Here is a 25,160-nt window from a genome sequence, read left to right as displayed (position 1 = left end):
GCACTGGACCACTCAGTTTTGGAAGGATAGAGTGACTTCATTCTGCTCTCATGCTGGGTCTTATTAATGCCAGTTCCTGGACAGGCACCGAGCTAGTTGCATCAGAATTGCCTAGAAAGTTTGCTAAAAGTAGAGATTTTCTATCTTACTCTTACTTGAAATTCCTGGCAGGGTGGAGCCTGAGAGTGTGCATCTATAATAATCTATAATAATAAAAGCATAATATGCTAATTAGACTGTATGTCCTTCAGGACGAAGCCAGGGCTGCGAGGGAAGCCTGGGTCCCAGGTGGCGGAGGGAAGCCCAGGTCCCGGGTGCCAGAGGAAAGCTGGTGCTGGCAGCTGGGGGAAGGAATGCCTACTCTTGCACAAATTTCGTGCATCGGGGCTCTAGTTTTAAGTAAATGCCATTCTATAATTCTGATGTGCAGTCAGGAGTAGAAAATCAGCATTTTTATTTTTTATTAGGCATGATAGAAAGAGTGTGCCTGAGATGCTATGTCAGGTGTGGTCCAGGAGGTCTAGAGTCCTAGGCATGTGAGGCTGAGGATTATATTCAAGACCTATACCTGCCACTTATGGACAAGCCACGTGGCCTCTCTGACCCTCACTTCCATCCTGTGAAAGTCATCTGTTCACAGGATCTTCCTTTTCACCCTGGGATATGGTTTTAAGAATCAAGTAATTTACATAATTAAGGCAGAGAAAGTGGAGAGATGGAAAAGTTTTAGACCTGAGACTGGGGAGACACTTCTAAAATTTAACCAGATTTTCTCGAGTGGAGGCCTTTTTTTAGTGTCTCTGAGGCATGGAGCTGTGTACCAACTAGAGAATGCACACTTTAGTACCAGGAAGGCTTGAAATTATGGATCTGCCTCATGTTCAAGAATGCCAAGCTGTTGTCCAAGATGAACAGGATATATCTTGGATAAAAATTTCCCTTGCTGGCTTGTTGAGCACCCACAGCTTTCTAATGTAATGAGCTGGTGATAATATCATAGTTCTGGTTTATCTCCCATGGAAAGGTCTAGGTCATAGACAATAGGAAACATGTGTTTATTGCTTTGTCAAGAACCAAGGTTATTTAAGAAGCAATCATGCTTTGTGCTAGGACCAGTTATTCACCCACTTCTTGGGAAGGGCCCTGGACATCTGCTTTACAGAGAGAAAGGAGAATCCTATATATTAAAAGGCTAATATGCAAATTGTCCCTTTGATTGGGAGTTCAACCAGGGGGCAGGGCTGTCTGGCCATCCTCCTGCATCCCCTTCCCCTGGTCAGCTTGCCCCAATAGGCCTGATCAGGGCTGGCCGGCTGGACCCCACGAATTTGTGCACCGGGCCTCTAGTATTTTATAAATCCTCAGATTTCAGTGTAAGAACACTGTTTATCTCAATGGCATTCTGGCTACTTTTCTAAATGAATTTGAAGAAATATGGGCTTTTTCCATATATGAAAGGGGATGTACTAAAATACTTAAACTAAGATGTAAATCAAAATCTTTGAAGTTTTTTGGCATTTGTTGATGATGTGCTACTTGTTCTCATCTTTATCCATTTTCTAAGAAGTCATACAGTTTGGGGAGTGTATGAATTGTCACAGGCCAGAGGTTGTCCCTTTACAGGTAACACTGAAGAATTACCTGATAAAGCTCCAACATTGCCCACTATCTTGAGTATTGCTATTACTTTTATTATCGGAGGCCCGATGCACAAAATTTGTGCATGTGGATGGGAGGCCCTCATCACAGCCTGCACCCTCTCGCAATCTGGGATCCTTTAACGGTAACTACCAGCCTGCTCGCTCCTAAGGCTTGTCACTCCTTAGTGCTGCCTCAGATGCAGGAAAGGCTCCCACCACTGTGACTCCCCTGGTGGTCAGTGGGCATCATAGCGACCTGTCATTCTGGTCGGTCCACCGTAACAGTTGCTGGGAGATATATATATATATATATTAAAGCTAATATCAATTGCTACACAAATTTGCAAAGTAAAATCAGGCAAAACAACAATTTTTATTATTTGAAAGACACTTCCCTCTGCTGAGTTTTTCACAATGATAATTTTTATAAATGAGCACTATATGTGCTGAGGTATTGCTAAGCCTTTTGTATATATCCATCTTTTTCTGGAAATTTGGAATTGAATCCATGTCTACTGGTACCAATATGACTTGTATGTCATTGTCACACCAAGTTTTCCACTCTGAACTCTGGAGTATAGCCTAGTGCTCTTGAAGTTGGCTATTTTCCCAGTCTCTAGCACAAAAGCAAGAGGCATAGGGTATGTGTGTATTTCATGTCACAGGAAATCTCAGGCATCTTTCTAGTCTTTTAAGATTTGCTGGATCCCTCTGCTTGCTGTGCAGAAATTGTAAGTGCTCTGAGGATAGGGCCCTTGTCTCCTTTACCTCTTTTCCTTGCTATATGGCAGGCTTTGAGTGTTTGCAGGATGGGTGGAAAGGTGGAAGGAAGGAAAGGAACAATGAATGGAAGGTGGATGAATGAAGAGAAAGAAGGAAGAAACAGAAACTTTTTATTTTGGTATTTCTTCTTAGTAGTTATATTGAGTGAATGTATTTCTGGAGATCTGGGCATCATCATATAATTATCAGCACAAATTAATAGCTAACAAAACACTTCTAGGAAACTGCATTAATAAACAGATTTTAAATTTCAAATATTGTTAAGTATTTATAATTTATTTTATTATCTTGATTTATTTCCTGTGTGGTGGTTGCTGACAATTACCTGTAAATAGTCATGTCTAGGTTTCAGCTTAAGTGATCTTTTTAAAATAAAATATTTTTATTGATTTTTTACAGAGAGGAAAAGAGAGGGATAGAGAGTTAGAAACATCGATGAGACAGAATCATCGATCAGCTGCCTCTTGTACACCCCCTACCGGGGATGTGCCCGCAACCAAGGTACATGCCCTTGACCGGAATCGAACCTGGGACCTTCAGTCTGCAGGCCGATGCTCTATCCACTGAGCCAAACCGGTTTCGGCATGTACTAAATTCTTGTGGCCTTTAGTATAGACATTCTCAGCTCTGTTGTATTATGGTTTATATTATTGACTTATTTTCTGGTTGTTTTGTGAATGGATTTTTATTTCCCCTAATAATTATACAGTTTATAACACTTTCAGGGTCACACCTATTTCTTTATATTTCACAGATGAACTATATACAGCCAAACAAACCATTAGATTCAGAGTAGTGCTGTTGAACAAATATTGAATAGATTTAGCTATCTCTTATTTATACAATTATTTTATTAAATATAAATTATTTAAAGGTAAAATAAAGGAAGACTTTTTAGTCCATTCCCTATGTCAATGATCATGAACTCTACATGTGGCTGTTTCAATATGTGTCCAAGTCTCCAGAGAAAGAGGCCCATATGCTTGTGAATTTCAGGTTATTGACATTCTACTGCATTTCTTTTATTCCCAGTCAGTTGGTGTAAATTTGGCTGGGTAGCAGATGTGACCTGGGGAAGCAGCAGTGCTAAGGGAAGCAGAGTCTCCGCAGGGCTGGTTGAAACAGGCTGTGCACATGTGCAATTTAATCTAGGCTGGGCCTATGCACAGAGGTGCTGTGATTGACACCCCCAAGTGCCTTCTGTAAAGTCCGGAAACTGAAACTCCCTTCTGGGCCTTCTACAAACTATTAACCGTGGGAAACAGACCTCCCTCCTAGAGTGGGAAGAATGTCTTCAGCACGTAAAATCCTTTCCGTGGGTCTCCATAGTGCCACTTCCATTGACCCTTCATTTCATTCTCCAAACTGATGAAAAGTGGCAAGAGAGGCTGTGGTTAGACACCTAAGTATGGAGCAGAAACAAAAGAACAGGACCTCTGAGGCTGTGTCCACACTTAGCAGTGCATTCTGGGATTGGGAATCCTGGGAAAGCATGGCCCTTTGTTACAGTTTGAAGAGTTCCAAACAGACTGTTTTTTTCTCACCATGTCTAACAAGGGACTTTTAACAATGGGGCCCACATCTTGGGATTTAAGATGCAATCCCTGAAATAGTGCTTTGAGGCTCCTTCACCTGCTCTCTGATAGTTTCTAGGGGGTTCTACTGTATAAAGTCTATAAAGTGACAGGTCCTCAACCTTGTGGTGCAGACCTTAAACCTACTGGAGAGATTTCTTACACTTTATGTCCTATCTTAGAGTTGTCCCCATCAGCAGTGGTAACAAAGAAACGAGATGGAATGTATGAGTTAGGAGGTCCCACTGTCCCTTAACCTTCTTGTGCTGGTAATGCTCAGGTGAGAGAAGTGTTTCAGCTAGCTAGCCACAATATTTTAATGTCTTCCCCTCCTCTGGGATGGATGGATTGACTGTCTCAGGACATGTTTTAATGAAATAGTGCTGATACATATTATTTATTGAGTACTTTCTAAGTGACAGATACAATGGTTAGGGCCTCCTGCACATTATTTCACTGAGACTTCTCAACAGTGGACCATACTAACTCTCATTTTACAGATGAGATCATTGTGGCTTAGGAAGAAGATCAAGCCATTGGCAAAGTCACATTGGCAGAGGCAGGATTCAAACTTAATATTCCTGGCTCCACAGTGCTCTTTGCCCCTGTTCAAGAAAATGCCCAGCGGACTTGGTAGACTGGTTTCATGTAAACAGCACAGCACCAGGAATAGACAGACCTCACCCCAATCTTGACTCCCCCTCTTCTTGGCTGACCTACTTACAAAGACTGCTTAACTTCTCTGGGCCTGTTTCCTCATTTGTGCGATGATCTGTGAAGATTTTTCTAATGGAATATTCCATGTTGCTTCCAGCTAGCCTCTTATAGTGAGGAGTGAATCTGATGCATTATATCAAACTTCATATTAGAGTTTCACTCATTTATTCATTCAGTGAACATTTACTGCACACTTCCTATGAGCCAGGGCCAGGATAGGGTGGTGCATAATTTCAGACATAGACTCTATCTTTTCTAGACCACTGAAATAAAGTGAAAACAGATTCTTCAAAAAGGTACTTTTTTAAAAAAGTAAACTTGAAAGAGACTTAGCTCTTCCCTCAGGGAGCTTACAGGGTATTGCTGTAGTCAGGAAATTAGCTAAAAATCCTGTAGCATATTTGTGTCAGGCATTATTATTAATATTATCATCCTCATCCTCATGAGTACCATCAAATTTATTGTTACACAGTCTTATTATTGGGAGCTATATTGCTCACAGCTCAGGACAAGCTACTGCCTTTTTGAGCAGCACAACCTTTCTGAGCTGACAACTGACTTTGAACTGCTTTTAAGCAGCATCACTATGTTTTCCAATGGGTGAAAGTTTTAGAGCACTTTTTTTAAAAAAAAAAAACAAAACATTTATTTTTATGTATGGAAAAATAATTTTTTTCTGAGTCTTGCTTTTTGGCCAGATTTTAAAAGCTGAACTTACAAGGTTTGAGACATGGGGGGAAAAATACCTGTCAAAATTCTTTAGCATGTTCTCCAATCTCAGATTCACTTGCAAGATGTGCCTCCCAACTTTCCCCTTATAACTGCTATTTTAAAAAACACAAATCCTTATCTTGAGTAGCTAGAAAGAGGGAGGATGGAATGAATTTCACTGCAAATTAATGAAAACTTGATTTGCAAATGAAAAGGGTAAATTGATGTGAGAGAAGTAAAGGGAGATTTGGCAACTTTCCAGCCTGTTTAGTGTGAGAAGGAAGAAATGCAAATTTACTACCTGAATCTTCAGAAGGGCTTTCTGCTTTATTGCATCTCCTCAGGCCCCTGGTCCTTACCTGGCTCTTCTAGTAGTGGGAAAGTCATAGATGTCTGAGCCAAACTGCCCAGGTTTCAATCTTCTTTCCACCATTTAGTCACCATGTGTCCTCACACAAGTGCCCGAACCTCAATCATTTATCTGTAAAAAAGAGCTGTTAGATTGTGAAAATTAGATAATGTTTAAAATACTAAGTTCAGTGTCTGGTGCTTTGCTATTACTCTTCTAAGAATGGAATTTATCTCACTTTACAATTCTGCTTCAGGAGCAAGTTTTGTATATGTATTTCCTGTCATATCTGGCTCCAGGAAATGTGTGTGCTAAGGTTTGTGCTGAATGTGCACATGTTCTAAACACCACCAGGAACCTCTTTGAGGGAGGGAGTGGAGGAGTGAGTGAGTGGCCAAATATCCTGGCTTGCTTGAGACTGAGAGGTTTCCTGGGATGTGGCACGTTTAGTGCTAAAACTAGGAAAGTTCCAGGCAGACCACGATGAGTTAGTTACCCTCAAACTGACAAAAGCCTCACAAGTTTTCTAAATGAAAGGAGAGGCATGATACAGAAGCTGACGCCATCAAGAGCTACCCATCTAGAGACCAATGGCTACTTTTCCTTAACACTAAATTTAAACAAAAAAAGGAACAGGTCTAATTCATTACCCTAAGCTATTTGCCCTTAAAGGGAACCATTTTGAATTTTCTTCATGTAAAGCAGTGGCTTTTAACCTTAACTGACCCTGAGAATCACTCAAGGAAATTAAACAAATACAGCTGCCTGGGGCTCATTGCCAAAAATTCTGAACATTGGTATCTTTTAATAATAAGGTCTTTAGGTGGTTCTAATGCAGCCTAGTTTGGAACCACTAACCTATGTTCCAGCTTGGAGTCAACAGCAAGTGCAAATGATTTGTATTTTCCTAACTGGCATATCCAAACTGTCCTGACCTGAGTGTCTGTTGAGATGACTTGATCCGTTAGTAACATGTGCAATGTTTATTTGAGTTGATTGGCCCAGGCTGGGATTTCCAATTGAAGAAAATTCAAATGGATGATTGAGTACTGTTTTTATTCCCCCCCCCCCCCTTTTCTTTTGTGAGGTCACCATACTTACTGGTATACTATCTCACTCAAAGTAATAATGGCTTTAAAGCTTGAGAAAATTCAAAGCTTAATTTGGGTGGAGGGGGAACAGGGGTGTTTCGGATGAGAAAAAAATAGACCCTCTTTTTTGTACCAATTTTCTGAAGTCATGTCAGGAAAGAGCTGAGCACCCTCCTTCTGGTATCTGGGTGGGGACAGCTGCTTCTCTGGGTCAGAGTAAGTCTGAGTGAGCTTCACGTTGGGCTGGCCTCTATCCAGGTGAGTGTGAGTGGTGAGTGGTACTTAAAGACTTTGGGGTCTAGTAAAAGCTCCTTCCAGTGTTCTCAACCAGGGGCAAGCTCTGGAAGCACTACCAGCCAGGTATCCAGAGGAAGCAAGCTTTAAAAAGTGTACTGATGTTATTTAGTGCTAAAAAGAAACGAGCCCTCGCTAGTGTGATTCCGTAGTTAGAGGACTGACCTGCAAACTGAAGGGTCACAGGCTCTATTCCCGGTCAAGGGCATGTACCTGGGTTGTAAGTTTGATCCTGGTCCCAATTGGGGCACATGTGGAGGGGAGGCAATCAATGGATGTGTCTTTCTCATATTGATGCTTCTCTCTTTCCCTTTCTTTCTCTAAAAATCAATGGAAAAAAATAGCCTCAGGTGAGGATTAACAAAAACAAAACAAAAAAACACACATAAATAAATAAATAAATAAATAAATAAATAAATAAATAAAACGGGGAGTTATCATTTAAAAAGTAATAACAAAAATAAAAATGAATGAGGTATGAAACCATGAAATTCATGGAGGAACTTTAATGCATATGACTAAGTGAAAGCTGTCAAACTGAAAAGGCTCCATACTGTATGAGTCCAACTACATTATAATCTGGAAAAGGCTAAATGAGGAAGAATAATAGAAATATTACTGGTTGCCAGGGGCTAGCAAGGAGGGAAGGATGAATAAGCCAGACACAGAAGATTTTTAGGGCAGTAAAACTATTCTGTATACCCTAATGATGGATACATGTCATTATACATTTGTTAAAACCCATAGGATGTCCAACACCAAGAGTGAATTATAATGTAAACTGGACTTTGGGTGATAATGATGTGTCAAGGTAGGTTCATCAGCTATAACAGATGTCCCACTCAATTGGAGGATGTGGATAGTAGGGTGGTAGTATTTGTGTGGGAATAGGAAGTATATGCTAACTGTAATTTTTGTTCAGTTTTGCTATGGAACTAAAACTGCTCTAAAAATAGTCTATTAAAATTGTACTGGCAATAATGCATATAAATGCTACAGTAGAATAATTTTTTTTCTGGGATCTCATGTTTTAAAGTTTTAAAGACCAAACAAATATGAACATATGAAGTGAGGAAGTAAAGAAATATCTTATTTGCTTTTTTCTCCACAAATAGCTTTTTTTTTTTTTATCTATTGAAGGATTTTATAGAGAGAAAAAGACATGAAAGAAACATTGATTTTATTATTTATGCATTATTAATGTTGTTCTATTATTTATGCATTCATTGGTTACTTCTTGTATGTGCCATGACTGGAGATCAAACCCACAACCTTGGCATATTGGGCTGACACTCTGACCAACTGAGCTACCCAGCCAGGGCCTCAACGAACTCAACATTCTGTCCACAGAATGTTAGAATTTTGCCTGGTAAAAAAAGGGGATGAAATGCAGGCTGAGTGAATTCCCTCTCCACGTGGCTGTAGGGGCTTTTGATGCAAATCTGAAGTTTTGTTCTTGCTACTGGGGTTTTTCTGTGAGATAAACAGAGCCCATCCTCCAAGCCCATCTTTCCCCAAGGTCCACATTGACAGCTCAGCCGTGGACTTCCTTCCTTCCAGTCCTCACATTCCATGTGATACGGAAGCCTTACAGGACATCCTTGATCCTAACCCTAAGTCCTGTGACCCCCACAAGGAGGGTGCAGGGTCATATTCAGCCTCTGTGCTCTACAAAGCAATATTACTAAAACTAAGAAATGGGATCAGTAGGTTCAAAGTTCATCACTTGTTCATAAAGAGTATTGATCCCTTTAATAACTCACTATGCGCCAAAACCGGTTTGGCTCAGTGGTAGAGCGTCGGTCTGCGGACTGAAGGGTCCCAGGTTCGATTCCAGTCAGGGGCATGTACGTTGGTTGCGGGCACATCCCCAGTAGGGGGTGTGCAAGAGGCAGCTGGTCGACGTTTCTAGCTCTCGTATCTCTCTCCCTTCCTCTCTGTAAAAAATCAATAAAATATATTTAAAAAAAAATAACTCACTATGCTATAAGATATCATAAATGGAAATAATGTTTTAAAATGTGAATTTCTATATACCATTGATGATGCAGATTGTTATTTCTTATTATGAAAATAATAAATGTTTACGGTATTAGCAAAAGAAGGAGAAGAAAAGCATCTACCACTTCAGAGATTCTTGTTAATGGTTTGTTGTATATCCCCTCCAAAGCACACTGAGGGAATCCAGTGGAAACATCTGTGTAATTGCTTCATCATCAATGTCTCTGTCTCCGCATCAAAAAGCTGTAAAGAGCACAGTTAATTTTATTTGATCACTGGCCCATTAGGTATCTTGGCAAATGTGTTACTTGTAGGCAGGTATATCTTATCCAACTCACAATCCACTTTTCAGTGGGAAACAAATGGTTGAGGTATGGTGATTTTTTAAAATCCTGCTAAAAGAGCTTTATGTCTCTTCACCACTAAATTATGACACCTTCTCTCACAGTTAATAGCATCTAATGGCTGCATCTCCAGGTAATGTAATCCTGCTGGACATACAAAGTATGCAAAGCCCATGTTTTAGAACAAAAGGGTATTTTTCTGTCACCAGTAAATAAAAGGATTTTTTTTTATAGCTATAAAAGGACAAAAGGTTTTAAAATTATTCCACTGGGCAGGCTTTCCTAGATTCTTTTGAGGGGGGTGTTGGGGGGTGGAGTGGAGGGGGAACTTGGCCATGGAGCTAGCCCAGCATCTTCAGTCTCCTTCCAATTTTGTGGCGTAAAGAATTTGCTGAATGAGACTATAGTCACTCCATGGTGTGATGAATAAATCCCAAGGTCCTCTCAGTCTAAAGGCAGCTGCAACCAGCCATGTAGAAGTGTCAGCAGACCACTGATCAATGTGTAGAAGAACTAAAGACATTCCTTTTCCTTTAAATATCTTCACTGCCCTCTCAAGGTTATATGTTTTCCTTTTGGAGGAAAAACATTTACTTTTAACACTAATTGTAGCAAGAAGGGCAAAGCTTCACTAAAAAGTTGTCAAAAATGTTTAACTTAACTAAGGTATCATTGCAACATTTTCCAGGTTTAAATGGAACACCAGGTCTCCCTTTTTTATTTTCTCTATACGCTTCATAGCCCCGAAACCCGAGTGGTGTTGTCTACTGTAGTTGCTCTATTGTAAGAAAAAATGGTCCACTCCCTGGTCCCGTCCCCTTCTTAAGACAGTGCTATTGCCAGAGACAGAGGATAACATTATATGAATAATTGAGAACAGTTTGCCTCAAAGTGTGTATTAAGGAATTGGCACAATGTCAGTGCTTTAAGTGAACTGCCAACAACAAAATCAACAGCAACCACTTGTGACATCCCAGTCACTCTTCTAAATACCTAGGCACATTTAGTCGCTTCATCCTGACAGTAACCCCGGGGGTGGAGGTCATTACTGTCCCTATGTTGCAGATGATGACAGCACTTCACACAAAGGTAAGCAGCTGAGCCAGAATTTGAATATGAACAATTTGACTCGAGAGCCTGCCCTCTGAACCTAATTACAGTGGTGCCTCGCATAAAGAACGCCTCGAACAGCGAACGCTGCACACAACGAACTTCATTTCATGATTCATACAACGAACTTCGTTTCACATAACGAAGTCGCCCGAGCTTCCACAACCGCTTTGCCCGAGCTTCCACGATCGCTGCCGATGTATTGCATCCTTCCGCGCAGGCACTGCAGGCAGTCGTTAGTCACTGCGCTTAACTTAAGCACGTATCTCGGCAATCGTTCTTCATTACGAATTAAATCACGCACGTATCACGGCAGTCGTCCTTTTAAGTTAAACTCAAGAGCTGACAACTGAAGAGCTCCAAGCACTTCTGGTCCAGCAACAGGACAATGCTCAAAGGGAAGCGTCATCTGATAACGAGGAGCAACAATCAAACAATCAACCAATCCCAACTGCTGACATCAAGAACATCCTGGTCAAATGGAAAGCAGTTCAGGAGTTTACCAATGCCCACTATCCGGATTCAGCTGAAGCAAACAGGATCAACGATCTTTACTCGGATACTCTTGTCCGTTATTTCCGGCAGATGTTGGAGAAAAGAGAAAAACAAACGACTTTGGACAGGTTTTTCATGAAACCATCGGCCAAAAAGCAGAAAATGGATGAAGATGTGCAAGATTCGGTAGACTCTACTTAGTCTGTCTTAAAATTAAAAAAATGTGTGTTTTTTTTTAAAAAAATTATGTTTTTAGATGTATCTAAATAAAAATAATAACAAAAAATTTATCTTTTTTATGTCATCTTAGCATATTTTATGCTACAGAACGAATTATTTTTTTTAACATGTATTGTTATGGGAAAACGCGTTTCACATAACGAACTTTTCCCATAACAAACTTGCTCCTGGAACGAATTAAGTTCCTTGTGTGAGGCACCACTGTAAATTGATACAACAACCTGCAAGATTGGTGTCCCCATTTTACAGATGAGGAGTTGGGGCTCAGAAAGATGAACATCTTTGTAATAATGTCTCACACCTGGGATGTAGCAGAGTTTGGTTTAAAATCATAATTCCAAAGTCTTCCCACGATTCTTATACTGTAACGTCTTCCTTTGTATTCAGGGCTATGTTCACATCGGAGAGAATTTACAGTTGGCCAATAGAAAGAGGCTTACTTGGGCCTATGATATATTTTTCTGGATTCTTTTTGTATAGGAAGCTACCTGTTTAGATTGTACTCTTTATTCATTAAAGTGCCATAATATGAACTGCATCTCTTTCTATATAAATAGCTGTAGGATTAAGCTTCCCGGTTTATTCCTGCCTCAAGGTCTGTGGTTGCTGTCCTCTGCCTGGAATGCTTTGAACTGAGATCTTGACTTGGCTGACTCATTCTTCTCATCACCTCAGGAGGCTGACCCTGACTACCTGTACTGGTTTCCTAAGGCTCCAATAACAATGACCACAAACTGGGTGGCTTAAAACAACAGAAATGTATCATTCTCTCATAATTCTGGAGGCCAGAAGTCGTACATCGAGGTGTTGGTAGGGCCATGCTGCCTTAAGGCTCTAGGAGGGAACCTTTCCCTGCCTCTTTTAATTTCTGGTAGCTTCATACATTCTTTAGCTTGTGGCAGATAACTCCCATCTTTGCTTCTCTCGTCTCTTCTCTGTGACTCCTCTTCTAAGAACACTTGTTACTGGATTTAGAGTGCACTTGGATAATTCAGGATGATCTCATCTCGGGATGCTTAATATATTTGCAAGACTGTTTCTCCAAATCAGGTCACATCTGAAGGTTCTGGGTGAACATATCTTTGCGGGGAGGGGAGTGGAGGAGGGCGTGTGCTATTATACCCTATTCTAGGTAAATTACATTATAGATAAAGCAGTCTTTGCTACTCTAACACTCGGACATCATCACCCAGTTCATTTTTTTCTGAGTACTTGTCCTTATTTGGTGCATCTCATTCTTTAATCTGCCTTCTCTTCTTTGTTATCTGTCTCCACCTACTTAAATTCAAGCTTCATGAGCATGATTGCTATGTCCTTGGTGCCTGCACCAATGCTTAGTATAGTGTAAAAATGACCAAATAATTACTGAATGAATAATACCATTTGACATGTGTGCTGTCAACTTGGCTCCTTTCAACAATCCATAGGATTTTATGTTATTTTAATTTCAGTTACATGTTTTTCGAGATGTAAGTATATTATGGAGCATGTATTTAACACAATGAATAAATATATCCGGCCATTTGAATGTAACAATTGCTAACTGGTCTTTGTGGTTCATTTAGCTTTTACTTTATCCCAGGAACAATCCTCAGCATATTTCTTTCTCCCCTAGGCTCCGATCACCTCCGGGAGAAAGATGGGCTGTGGGCTGTCTTGGTCTGGCTCTCCATTATTGCTGCCCGGAAGCAGAGTGTGGAGGAAATTGTTCGTGATCACTGGGCCAAATTTGGCCGCCACTACTATTGCAGGTGAGACGGGTAAAGGTCTCTGTATGGACACTGTGAACTACTCTTAGAGAAGGTTTCTAAAACTGGTGGCTTGGGACCTTAAGAAGGAGGCATCTTTCAGTAAGATCTGAGGAACACAGAGGATGAAGCTGGATAACCCCTGAGAGGTGGTTGGGGTGGAGCCAAGGACTATCAAACTAGAAAGTACAGATTTCCCCTCTCCCAATGCCATGCCTCTGTAATCTTTCCATCAGTGCCTATAAGGTGGGCAGTCAGTCATCTTGAGAGGGAATCTGAACTACAGAGCCTTGGAAAGTTCTTTGGTGCAGTCAAACCAAGGGCTTTTCTTGTTGGCTCTCCACCCAAAATTATCAAGAAATAGGGGTTGGGGGGTCAGACAGAAGCCTTGACAGGTCAGGGTGCTTTTGTAATCCTCTCCCTACCTTTATCTTACCTCCCACTAATGGTCCAAACCATTTCTGAGATGCCTGAGTGATGTCCTCTGTATGGGGCCACATGATTCAGAAGCCCTAGATTTTGCTAAAGTTTTATCCCCATAAAAGGAGGCACAGAAAAGGGAAATATTACCCTGGGAAGGAGGAAGGGAAAAGGACAGTGGCTAAGAGCTTTGGGCTGGGGGGTCTTTACCACTTTTCTGTTGTTGAGGTAAGTGAGGGGGCAGTTTTCTGGCTGTGTGGCTGCCTGCTAGATGTGTGTCCCTAGTACTCAGCCATGGTTAAGGGAAAACTAGCAGGAAAGGGTGTTAGGAAAGAACATGGGGATGGAGCAAGGGAATTCTTGGGTAGTCTTACAGGCTCTCTGTATTAAAGATAGATTGTGGCTCATTTGCTTTGCTTTTGAATAGTTAATTCCTTTGGATATTTGTGTTTCAAGAGCTTGAGGGACAGAAAGAAAGCTTTAGACTTCCCTTATAAGGTGATTGTTTCTTCTCTTACGAGGTCATTTACTTAGATAAATATCAGAGAATAAGGAAGCCTGTGATTGCACTCATTAAAGTGGAAGAAACTACAATGCTCTGACAAATGTAGACAATACCATAATATTCCTGGTTCCTGTTCAGTCAAGAAGGCTAAGGATGTAAGAGTCTGCAAACCATCTCAAATTATTCATTGTGTTGTAAAATAAGGACTCTCAAGACAGGTGGGAACTTGTTTTAACCTCTGGTATTTCTAACAAGTGCCAAAAAAAAAAATAAAAAAAATCCTGCTTCTTGTGGGCTTTTTCTTGGCATACTGAGGAGCTAATTGGCACAGCAAATCCTTCAATTGAATAAAGCTGTTTTTTAAAAGTCCAACCTGATAAAATATATATTAATTGCTAACCTCCGGCTTAGTGAGATTTCTTTGAGTCAGGGATGTGTTTCTCATAATTTGTGGAATGATTATCTAGTTTTCTGCCAGTGTTTTGAAGACATGGTGTTATGATAAGTATTTATAATATAGTTCACATTTTGTGGCCAAGAGCTTGCGTGATAATTACCTTTTTCATAACAAATACCATATTAGAGAATATAAAGCAATGGAGATTCGAATTCTTGTTGGACACTGTTTTATGTTTAAGATTCTGTCCAAAAGATCATAAAGATTAAGACATAGGGAGGAAAGGTAGAATGAAAAGTGAACATTTCCTTGCCGAAACCAGTTTGGCTCCATGGATAGAGCATTGGCCTGGGGACTGAAAGGTCCCGGGTTTGATTCTGGTCAAGGGCATGTACCTTGGTTGCAGGCATATCCCCAGTAGGGGGTGTGCAGAAGGCAGCTGATCGATGACTCTCTCTAATCGAAGTTTCTAACTCTCTATCTCTCTCTCTTCCTCTCTGTACAAAATCAATAAAATATATTTTAAAAAAAGGAAAAAAAAAGAAAAAAGAAAGGTGAACATTTCCTTCAGCCTCCAGCTAATGCAGATTCAAAGGTGCTTATGAAATAAAATGGTTTCTAGCCTATTTTCTTAGTGGGGAAGAAATAATTAAACAATTTTGGTTTCACTAATACTGAGCCTGAAGTTGTATCAGAGAACCCAAATTATTTTCCTTAAGTGAATTGACTCCAGAAATTCTCCATTTAAAGGTTTCTTCCCTGGAACATGTGTTAGTGGTGGGATAGTCAGAGGGGGTTGTAGTTAGAGGGCAAAGACCTTCTTGTGTATGATGAGCATTTGGGCTGGCTGGTCTGATGACTTCAGCCATAGACTGACTTGATATTTTATAACACTAGTGGATTTTCTCAATTTCTGAATCACTTTCATTGCTTCTTTGTCTCCTACGAGATTCTCTTAGCCCATCATCCCACCTCTTTATGCTCAGTTTTTTACCTTCCCCCAAAGACTATCTTTAAAGAGAATCTAGGCTCAAAACGCATGCAATGATGAAAAAGAATGTTCTTAGTTCCATATTTTTTTTTGTTTCTGAGGTTGGGGAGAACACACCTTGTGTAGGAGGGAGAGGAAAAAAAAAATAGGGCTATAGGTACAGGGGACCCATTGTTAGACATGGTATCATTTAATGTTCTGAATTTTGGCTACTACCCTGATATTTACTTTAAAATATTGGGTAGATAAAAGTAAAACAACCATTCAGATATTTCTTCTTTCATTTCACTCTGAGAATGCACATTTCCCCCTGTGATACAGGGAAGTCCAAATGTGGGGTCCCAGCACTGCTACTTAAGCATAGCTGCCCATCTAAAGGACTTGCTTCTTAAACAGAACATTCTGGTTGTGCCATTAGACATTGAGAAAGACGCTACAGTTTCTTTATGGTAGTGACTAAGAATAAAAGTAATTAGCAGTTTAAGCACTGGTTTGTGGCACTGTGCCAGCTGCTTGGTATCCATTATCATATTTAGCCCTCATAACAAGAAATGAGATTGGTTTTATTTATAGACATTTTTTCCTAATCATGTTTCAGACCCATTGTTACATGTAATGAATGAGGACTTTTAGCTAAGAGGACTTTTTTCTTTTCTTTTCTTTCTTTCTTTCTTTCTTTTTTTAATGGAAAAATGGTGATATTTCTTCCAAGTTTCCAAGAGACTTTTATGGTATGTTGAACTCCTTCTTTCTCTTTATACCTTTCTTTATTTATCTTCTTGCTTCCTCCCTTCCTTCCATCTTTCATTCCACTACTCACAAAGCACTTACTACTCACTTGAAGCAGCTGAGAACAAAACAGGTAAGGACTCTGCCCTCCAGGAATTTACAGTTTTTGTGGGCAAAGACAGATAAGAAATAATATACAAATAAACTATCAAGGTAAATACAAATTGGGGTAACTACCAAGGAAAAGGGAAAGGGTGATGAGAGAGGGGGGATATAGAGGAAAGCTATCTCAGATGGACCTTCAGAGAAGGTCACTTTCTGGAGGTGACACTAAGTTTGAAAACTGAAGGAGAGATTGCTAGGTATTTTGAGTAGCTGGTGGGAGGAATATACCAGGTAAAGGGAACAGACAGCAAAGAGCAAAGGCCCAGAACAGCGAAGGGTGAAGTATCTCTGAGAATGGAGAGAAGGTCAGTGTGGCTACAGCATAAAGAAGATGGAGAAAGTGGGACAAAGTCACAGTCAGGAGGTGGGCAGGGTCACATTCCCTTATAGACTATGGCTAGAGTTTTGAGTCTTGTCCTCAATGTGAAGGGTGCTTTTGGAGGAATGGAGTGACCTGACGATTTTTACATCACCTCTCTGACTACTGTGTGGAGAATGAATTGTAAGAGCCAGGTGGAAGAGGGGAGATTAGTTGGGGGTACTTTCCTGTGTGGTTCTTCCTTAAAAACAAAGCCAATCATAACTTGACCATAAGAGATTCACTTAATTGCTCGTTCTCGATTTAAGTTTGTATTCATCCTGTTTCCTGCCCTTCCTCCCAGGTTTGACTATGAGGGGCTAGAGCCCAAGGCAACATATTACATCATGAGGGACTTGGAGGCCCTGATCACAGACAAGTCCTTCATCGGCCAGCAGTTTGCCGTGGGGAGCCATGTCTACAGTGTGGCAAAGACAGACAGCTTTGAATATGTGGACCCTGTGGATGGCACTGTGACCAAGAAACAGGTACTTGCTAAGAAATCACCAAAACAGGTTATTAGGCAAAGCCAGGTGCCAAAGTATCCTAGTCTTTAGGGATGATCTATCTACTCTGAGCCCTTCATTTTTGTAGATGAGAGCCCTGTAGCCAGGAGAGGGGAAAGCCCTTGGTGAAGGCTACCTGCCTAGTGAGTGGCAGAGAGTAATTAGAGCATGGGGCCCTGAATTTCTGTCCGGTATTCTTTCTGCTTGGTAACTAATGGGTCAATATCTCAAACGGATAATAGACCCAATACTTCCTTCTGAAATGTTTGTACCTGCAGACTCTCTATGTGGTAGCCATTACTGGTGATGGGTTCAGTTAAGTTTCTAGGAGCAAAAGATCCTTTTCCTTCGGATCCCCAGGTGCAGGAATGTTTCCCCTTTTATGACCTTTTGTCATTGAGGAATGAGAGGAGCTTAGCCAGAGGGGTTTGCTACTGCTGGTAGGAGAAGAAACAGTTGGAAAATGTGACACACCAAACCCCAAAGAGACATTTATGGTTGAGAATTATTGATGGTTGAGAATTATTATCACCATAGATAAATGGAGGAATTAACCACAACTTCTGCTATGGTTTCATCTTTGTGAATTGTGTAAGAAAAGTTGAAAGCTATTACAATTATTTTTCTTTTCAGTTTTGTCTGTTTATTGTTTATGGCAAATACTGACTGCTCTCAGTAAATTTTAACATTTGCAGTCTAAATAAGACACTCTGAATAACATTAAGAGAAGTTCCACTCTAAAATCTCCAATTCTTATCTTCTTATACATTCTTCATCAAGTATAGACAACAAAATAAATCAGAAGCTGTAAAGTTTTGGGAACTAAATATAATAATATTTTAAGTATTAATGCTATTTTAAATATAATATAATAGTATTAAAGTAGTAAAGCTATTTTTATTTTGGCGAATATTTCATTCATACTTGCTCCTCTAAGTTATCCTGACTTGCAAATGTTCCAAAACTCAATGTATCCTGTTACTCTCTAGGTATTCTCTCTCTCTGGTCTGCTTCATTTTATGGTGATTTTTCATCTCTATCAAAATGTCAATCTTTCATCCTTAGAAGGCCTCTTATGGCCAGACACAAGGATTATGGTCTTACTTTGGAAAGGTCTAAGGTAGTGAAGAAAATAGTGGTTACAAAGTTTAAAGACCCAATATTAAATTCTACCCCTGCCAGTTACTAGTGTCTGACTTTGGCAAAGTTGCTTGATTTTTGAGCCACAGTTTCTTCCTAATCTGTAAAATATCTGGCTCAGAATTGTTTTAGAAATGGAATGAAATAAACTATGCAAAAGCTCATAGCTATCCTTGACAGAGGGAGTACACAGTACATTTTTGGTAGTCATGTTTTGTCTCACTCCGGGATGCTTTTTTGACTGGATTGAATTCTCTCCAAAATAATACCAGTGATTCCCTGGAAATGTGCAGCCAGGAGCTCAGCACATGGCATCTTAGAGCCTCTATGCTTTGGATAAGCCCTTTCCAGTTTTGTACCATATTCCCACTTGCATTTTACATATGGACCTCGGGGCTTTTTTTTTTTTTTTTTTTCCTCAAAGCCAGGGCTCATTTTGTTGTTACTGTAAAATTTAAGAGTTTGTAACACACATGCCTTCTAAAGTATCCTTGGATTGTTGCCATTCCCCCATGAGGAAGGCTTGCACACCATCCCTTGAAGGGATCATCTAGTCAATGCTGGTTCTGGATTTTATCTGCTCATGTAAAGCTTGTCTGTTGAGCTCATTTGTTTTGCTCTTAAATCCACTAATACTCTGCCATTTTCTTCTTCAGTGCACTTAGCATTTGGATGCTTTTCCCCCTGGCTTTTCTTTAATTGCTCACATCAGGCTAATTGCTCAGCGAAGTCTCAAGTTTGGACATTTATTTATTTCGTGTCCCCTCCCCTCCAACCCTAAATACTGGTTTCCATTTTCACTCTGGAATTTATTGATATTTTTTTCTTTCCACACTCCTTCATCTGAGCTCAGATGTGGCCATAAATAGATAAGTGCTACCAGAACCTGCTCTCAGGAGCTGCTCTGTGACAGAAGGAATGTTGTTCATCTTCCCAGTTTTTAGGACCCACGTGACATCTTCATTAACTAGTGGCCCTGAGTCACACTGGAGCTTCTCTGCAGGTCCAGATTTGGCCCCGTAAGAGTTATGAGAGGCCACTAACACTCAGTGGCATCCCCATGGTCAGTAAGTCACAGGTGGTTCTTTCACCACAATTGGCCCTGTTCGTTAGAGGGGGAATTCCTGCATTGCGGGGCTGTTGCTAAACTTACACCAAGGAAGCCCACATCTAAGCATTCTTGGAATGGCAGTAATTGCCAACATTTAATTCCAGGGACAGTTGAGTCTAGGACACACTTTATGCATCACTGTTGCAAAATAAACTACTCCTAAAAGACATATTTTGAATTTAAACAAACTAGCATTATTTTAAAATAGTCATAAGGTACTTTGGTACATTTATTCAACAGGTATTTCTTGAGAGACTAACCAATGCGTAATATTAGTTTTTTTTTCATGGTGCAGTTTTTAAAATATAAGTATAACAGCTTTATTAAGATATTATTCATATACCATATAATTCATCCATTTAAAGTGTACAGTTCAATGGTTTGTGGTATATTTATATACTATATTCACTGTCATCAATTTTAGAACATTTTCATCACTCCAGAAAGAAACCTTGTCCTCTTTAGCTGTCCTCTCCCAACCTCTAACAACCATCTACTTTCTGTCTCTATGGATTTTCCTATTCTGCACAGTTCCCATAAATGGAATCATACCACATGAGCTCCTTTGTGACTGGCTGTGTTTGCTCAGCATAATGTTTTCAGGATCCATATATATATATATATACACACACACACACATATATATATATATATACACATATGGATCCTGAAAACATTATGTAAGTTCCTTCCCGCTTTGCAGAATTCTTCACTTGCCTGAATATCAGTTTGCAGAAAAAGTGTGAGTGGTGTTTAAATGTACAGGCTTGAAGTCAAAAAGTATTGGCTCTGCCTCCTCCTTGCTGGATGATCTTAGGTAAGTCATTCAACCTCCCTGTGCCTTCTTGTCCTCATATGTGAAAATAAGAATAGTGATCGTGGTTACCTCATACAGCCATTGGAAGAATCATGAGATAATACAGATAAAGTCCTGGCACATAATAAATAGTTAGCTAAAGTAAGTCATGACATTGCGGATGGATCATGAGAATTCTCGTGTTTTCTGTTCTAAGGCTTGTAGCCAACCATGAGAATTCTTTAAAAATGTATTAGTGCTCTAGCTGGTTTAGCTCAGTGGATAGAGTGTCAGCCTGCGGACTGAAGGGTCCTTGGTTCGATTCCTGTCAAGGGCATGTACGTTGGTTGCGGGCACATCCCCAGTAGGGGGTGTGCAAGAGGCAGCTGATCAATGATTCTCTCTCATCAATGTTTCTAACTCTCTATGCTTCTCCCTTCCTGTCTGTAAAAAAAAAAATCAATAAAAATACATTTAAAAAAAAGATATTAGCTTGTAAGAACATGTAATAAATAACTTCAAAATGCAATGGGTATTTAATTTTAAAGTGTGCCTTTAACATTTATGTAAAACATTTTTTGTACTCATTCAATAGAAACTTATTTGGCCACTAGGTAAAGCTAGCAATAAAACTACTAGTCCACAATGTGTTAAAAGAGGGTCCTTGGGAAAGAAAGATTTCAGTGTTTAATAAAACATATGATAAGAAAAGCATGAAAAAACCATGCAGCCTTTCAAGAGGTCATGTAAAGACATGGGAGGGCTTCTTCCTTCTCTAAGTTATCTGTGAATTGACTTAAAGTCACATTTCTCTGCCTTCCCTTATCCCCTCCTACCCTTCCCCCAACATGTTCCTACCTCCACTTTCACCTATCCCCCTACTTCACTTCAGAAAGGAAAAGTTCTTTTTAAGACAGCTCAGTCTCCTTTTTATTCTTGATTCGAGGTTGGAGTCAGGAAACAGACCCTAGGGGAAAAAAAAGCTATTTTATACATATCTTTAGAGATAAAGAAGAAAAGCTTCTCCGTCCAAAACGAAATTAAAATCCCCATCACTCCCTGTCCACCCTGCTGCTGTGGAAATGTTCAACAAAATCTATCTTTCCAGTGAGACCTGTGGGGGTCATTCAAGGAGCAAGAAGGAAACCCCTGAAGTAATCAACCCCTGACGTGAATTCCCAGGGCCCTATTTGGCCTCACTGTGGCCTGTCTGATCTCATGGAATGTACTATGGCTGCTTCCAAATGCCTGCATTTTTGTGACCCTGGGCATCAAGAGAAAAGTTGATGTGTGCCTTCCATTAAGCAGGACCTAAAAGAGACCCTGATCTAGAAATACCAAATTAATGACCCATAGTTCAACAGCTGCACTTTGTCCTTCTACCGCTCCCATGAAGATATGTCACTATTTATTTTCAGGTAAAATCTAGGCACCATGAATAAATGATAATGGTTTCTTTAAACATGAGTAAGAAAAATAAGACAATAATTACTCTGAGAATAGAGGAGCAGTTTGACAAAACTGTTGCCTAATTTAAGAAGTTCCAATTTTTGCCTTGTAAGGAGATGGGAAATATGAGTGGCTCCCTAAAGCCTAAAGGTAGCTCATTCTTTCCTCCAGAATGAATTCTTTCTGCAAACATCCAGACTTCCCCTGGTGCTAGGCACACTCTCTTTCCCCCCACCATCTATAGCCCAAGGAACATTATCAATTTCCAGATTATCTCTTACCATCATTCTCCCCATCTCCTTCTTGTAGCCTAAATCTCCTGGAATCACCACTCAGTGCCCACAATTATGAGACTCTCCCAGTTCTGATAAAAGATGTATTCCGATCCGGGGATGTGAAGGACAATGTGACCATGGCGCTAGCACTGGTGATGGCGTCATATAGCCACTATGGCGCATCAACACAGAACTATGACCTGTACTTTGAAAATTAGCTTTTATCTGAGAAAACTTGACATTTCAGGGACAAAATTGAAGCAACCAGGTCTCTATGACTTGTCCAACTCCTGAATTTCTATTTAACAGATAAAAAATCATGACATTCTAACAGTGCTGCAGTCATTTGCAAGTAACAGTTCAGCTGATATTTAAAAAACTGATGTAAATAAATGCATACCAGTTAGCTGATGTAGAAAACCAAATCAAATTTGATTATGTCAAGCTAACTCTGAGCTTATTAATATTTCTTCAAGTGATGCAGGCCGTGTGGAAAGATTTTGTGTTGTCCTCAACCTGGAAAAAAGAAGCATTTGAAACTAGTTCAGAGAAAAAAAACACACTTTGAAGATTGATTCTGAAGTCAATGTGCTTGCAGAGTTGTTATTTTAATATTCAGGAAGGTGTCTGCACTTTTTAATTTCAGTATTTAAAAATAATCAAGTGAATTGGTAATCTTGAAATCACATCTTAGTCTGGCATGTGGTGCTTTAATATATACTTTGGGGTAGCCAATCCCTGGTCAATAGATACAGAGAAGTTTACTGAGGCCTCATCTCTGGAGGTGTCAGGTGAAGGCAATTGAATGGTGTCAGCTGGAGAATCTGGGACTCCAGGAGGATTGCTCTATTTAGAGCTAACTGGTCAACCTTGAACTTCAACCTTTAACTTTTATTCTATTCAGTGAACCAACTGAGAGACTGCCATTAACAATTTATCATTGTCCTGTAATATAACTTGCTGGAGAATGGTTTGAGCTAAAGAAGTAGAATTTAAGAAATAACTTTAGTCATAATGATTATCCCACCTATAGACTTTAGTTAAATCTGAAATTTAGTGCCTACAGATAGTCCTCCTATATTAGTAACAGAAATGTTTAGGGAGTGAGATATTATCATTACCCTAGAGGCCCAGTGCATGAAATTTGTACATGGAGGGGGTGTGTCCCTCAGCCCAGCCTGCACCCTCTCCAATCTAATCCTGGTATAATCGGGCCTAAAGGGGCAGTTGGACATCCCTCTCAGACTGCTGGCTCCCAACTACTCGCCTGACTGCCTTCCTGATTGCCCCTAACCACTTCTGCCTGCCAGTCTGATCACCCCTAACCTCTCCCTTGCCAGGCTGATTGATGCCTAACTGCTCTCCTGCCAGTCTGTTTGCCCATAACTGCCTTTCCCTGCAGGCCTGTTCACCCCTAACTGTCCTCCCCTGCATGCCTGGTCCCACCCTCCAACTGCTCTCCCCTGCGTGCCTGGGTCTCCCCCAACTGCCCTTTCCTGCAGGCCCAGTCACCCCCAACTTCCCTCCTCTGCTAGCCTGGTCACCCCTAATTGCCCTCCTCTGCAGACCTGGTACCCCCACAACTTCTCTCCCCTTCTGGCCTGGTTCCCCCAACTGCTCTCCCCTGCAGGAATGGGTCTCCCCCAACTGCCTTTTCCTGCAGGCCTGGTCACCCCAAACTATCCTCACCTGCAGGCTTGATCACCCCCAACTGCTCTCCCCTGCAGGCCTGGGTCCCCCTCAGCTGCTCTTCCCCGCAGGCCTTGTTGCCCCCAACTTCCCTCTTCTGCCGGTCTGGTCACCCCTAACTGCCCTCCCCTGCAGGCTTGATCACCTCCAACTGCCCTCCCTTGCAGGCCTGGTCCCTCAATTGCCCTGCCCTGCTGGCTATCTTTTGGCAGCCATCTTATGTCCACATGGGGGCAGGATCTTTGATCACATAGGGGCAGCTATCCTGTGTCTTGAAGTGATGGTCAGTTTGCATATTACTCTTTTATTAGATAGGATGTATATTGTGATTAAAACTGAGTTAAAAAAAAACACACACAAAAACTTTTTCTGTTGCAATTTGTGATGTTGAAAAAAATCTCTATAGTAAATATACATTTCTTTCATATGTTAGTACAATATGATGAAGGTAGTTGAAGTTTAATTCATTTATGTCTTAATCTACTTAATGAATATTTACCGAACACTGCTGTATGCTAGTCAGTTTCCTGGACATTAATGATACAACAGCACACAGTCTAGCAGGGAAGATAAACTGGTATTAAACTTGTAATTGGTATAGAATTTACTGAATAGCATTACAGAGAAAGAACTTATTTGGGAGTGCAATATCAAGGGGAAATAACCAGGACTTAGGGCTCTGGAAAACTCTCCATGGGGAGGTGATATTTAAGCTGTACCCTGAAGGGTGAGTGGAAGCTGGCTCAGGTGAAACCATCTTATCAGACAACATTTTTTTCTTCAGTCAAATGTGCTTATACAATTGTTCAGCTTTCCAGATAAAGAGCTGGCATTTCTTATAGGTAATAGCATTCTCATCGGGATATTATCTATTATGATTCTCAATTTCAGTGTTCATTCTATAATACTGTAGTTGTAAATAAAGATAATTGGACCTCTTCTTGGTAGGATACCTTGAAAACCATAGATTAATTTTTTTTCTAATAGCTACCTTTCCTGTGAGATTTCTATTTGTCTTCCAAGGATCAAACACATTATTTGATGCTTTATAATGAACTGTTGGCTGATATGAAAATAGAGAAAGGGAAATACTGTTTCTAATTAGTTGGGAAGTTCTTACTCCCCTGCTGCTGATTCAGTGAAGTTATAATAAACTAGAGGCCCAGTGCAGGAAATTCATGCATGAGTAGGGTCCCTAGTTGCTGTCAGCTGCCTGCTGGGGCCTCCTTTCCCTGGCTGCCAGCTGCAGGCCGGGCATTCCTTTGTTCCGTGCCGCCCCCTGGTGGTTAGTGCATGTCATAGTGATCGATCAAAATCCCTGTTGGTGGAACTCCCAAGAGGACACTTTACATATTAGGCTTTTATATATTAGATTACCTTCTCTTGACATAACCTGATTGCTTTAGGACTATCTTCTAAAGTGTTGTAAGTAGAATCCTGCTAAGATGTGTGACTTTAAACATTCTGGAATGATATCACATTTATTCTTACTGAAATACTAATGTCTGTGCATAGTCTGGTGGGTGACCCTT

General features: G+C 40.4%; 1 protein-coding gene across 1 annotated transcript in view; it reads left to right on the top strand.

Annotated features, from left to right (window-relative positions):
- The window catches only part of PGM5 (phosphoglucomutase 5), a 161,753-nt gene that overhangs the window by 102,613 nt on the left and 33,980 nt on the right, over positions 1–25,160 (top strand). Inside the window, exons 8-9 of the mRNA XM_084899519.1 lie at positions 12,965–13,100; positions 16,967–17,150. Of these exons, the coding sequence (XP_084755645.1) occupies positions 12,965–13,100; positions 16,967–17,150 (320 nt within the window). The remainder of the gene's footprint in view (positions 1–12,964; positions 13,101–16,966; positions 17,151–25,160) is intronic.

The sequence above is a fragment of the Pipistrellus hanaki genome (assembly GCF_964339955.1).
Source record: "Pipistrellus hanaki genome assembly, chromosome: 11".
NCBI lineage: Eukaryota > Metazoa > Chordata > Mammalia > Chiroptera > Vespertilionidae > Pipistrellus > Pipistrellus hanaki.
The sequence above is the reverse complement of the archived record's forward strand: the minus strand, read 5'-3'. Positions and strand labels throughout refer to the sequence as shown.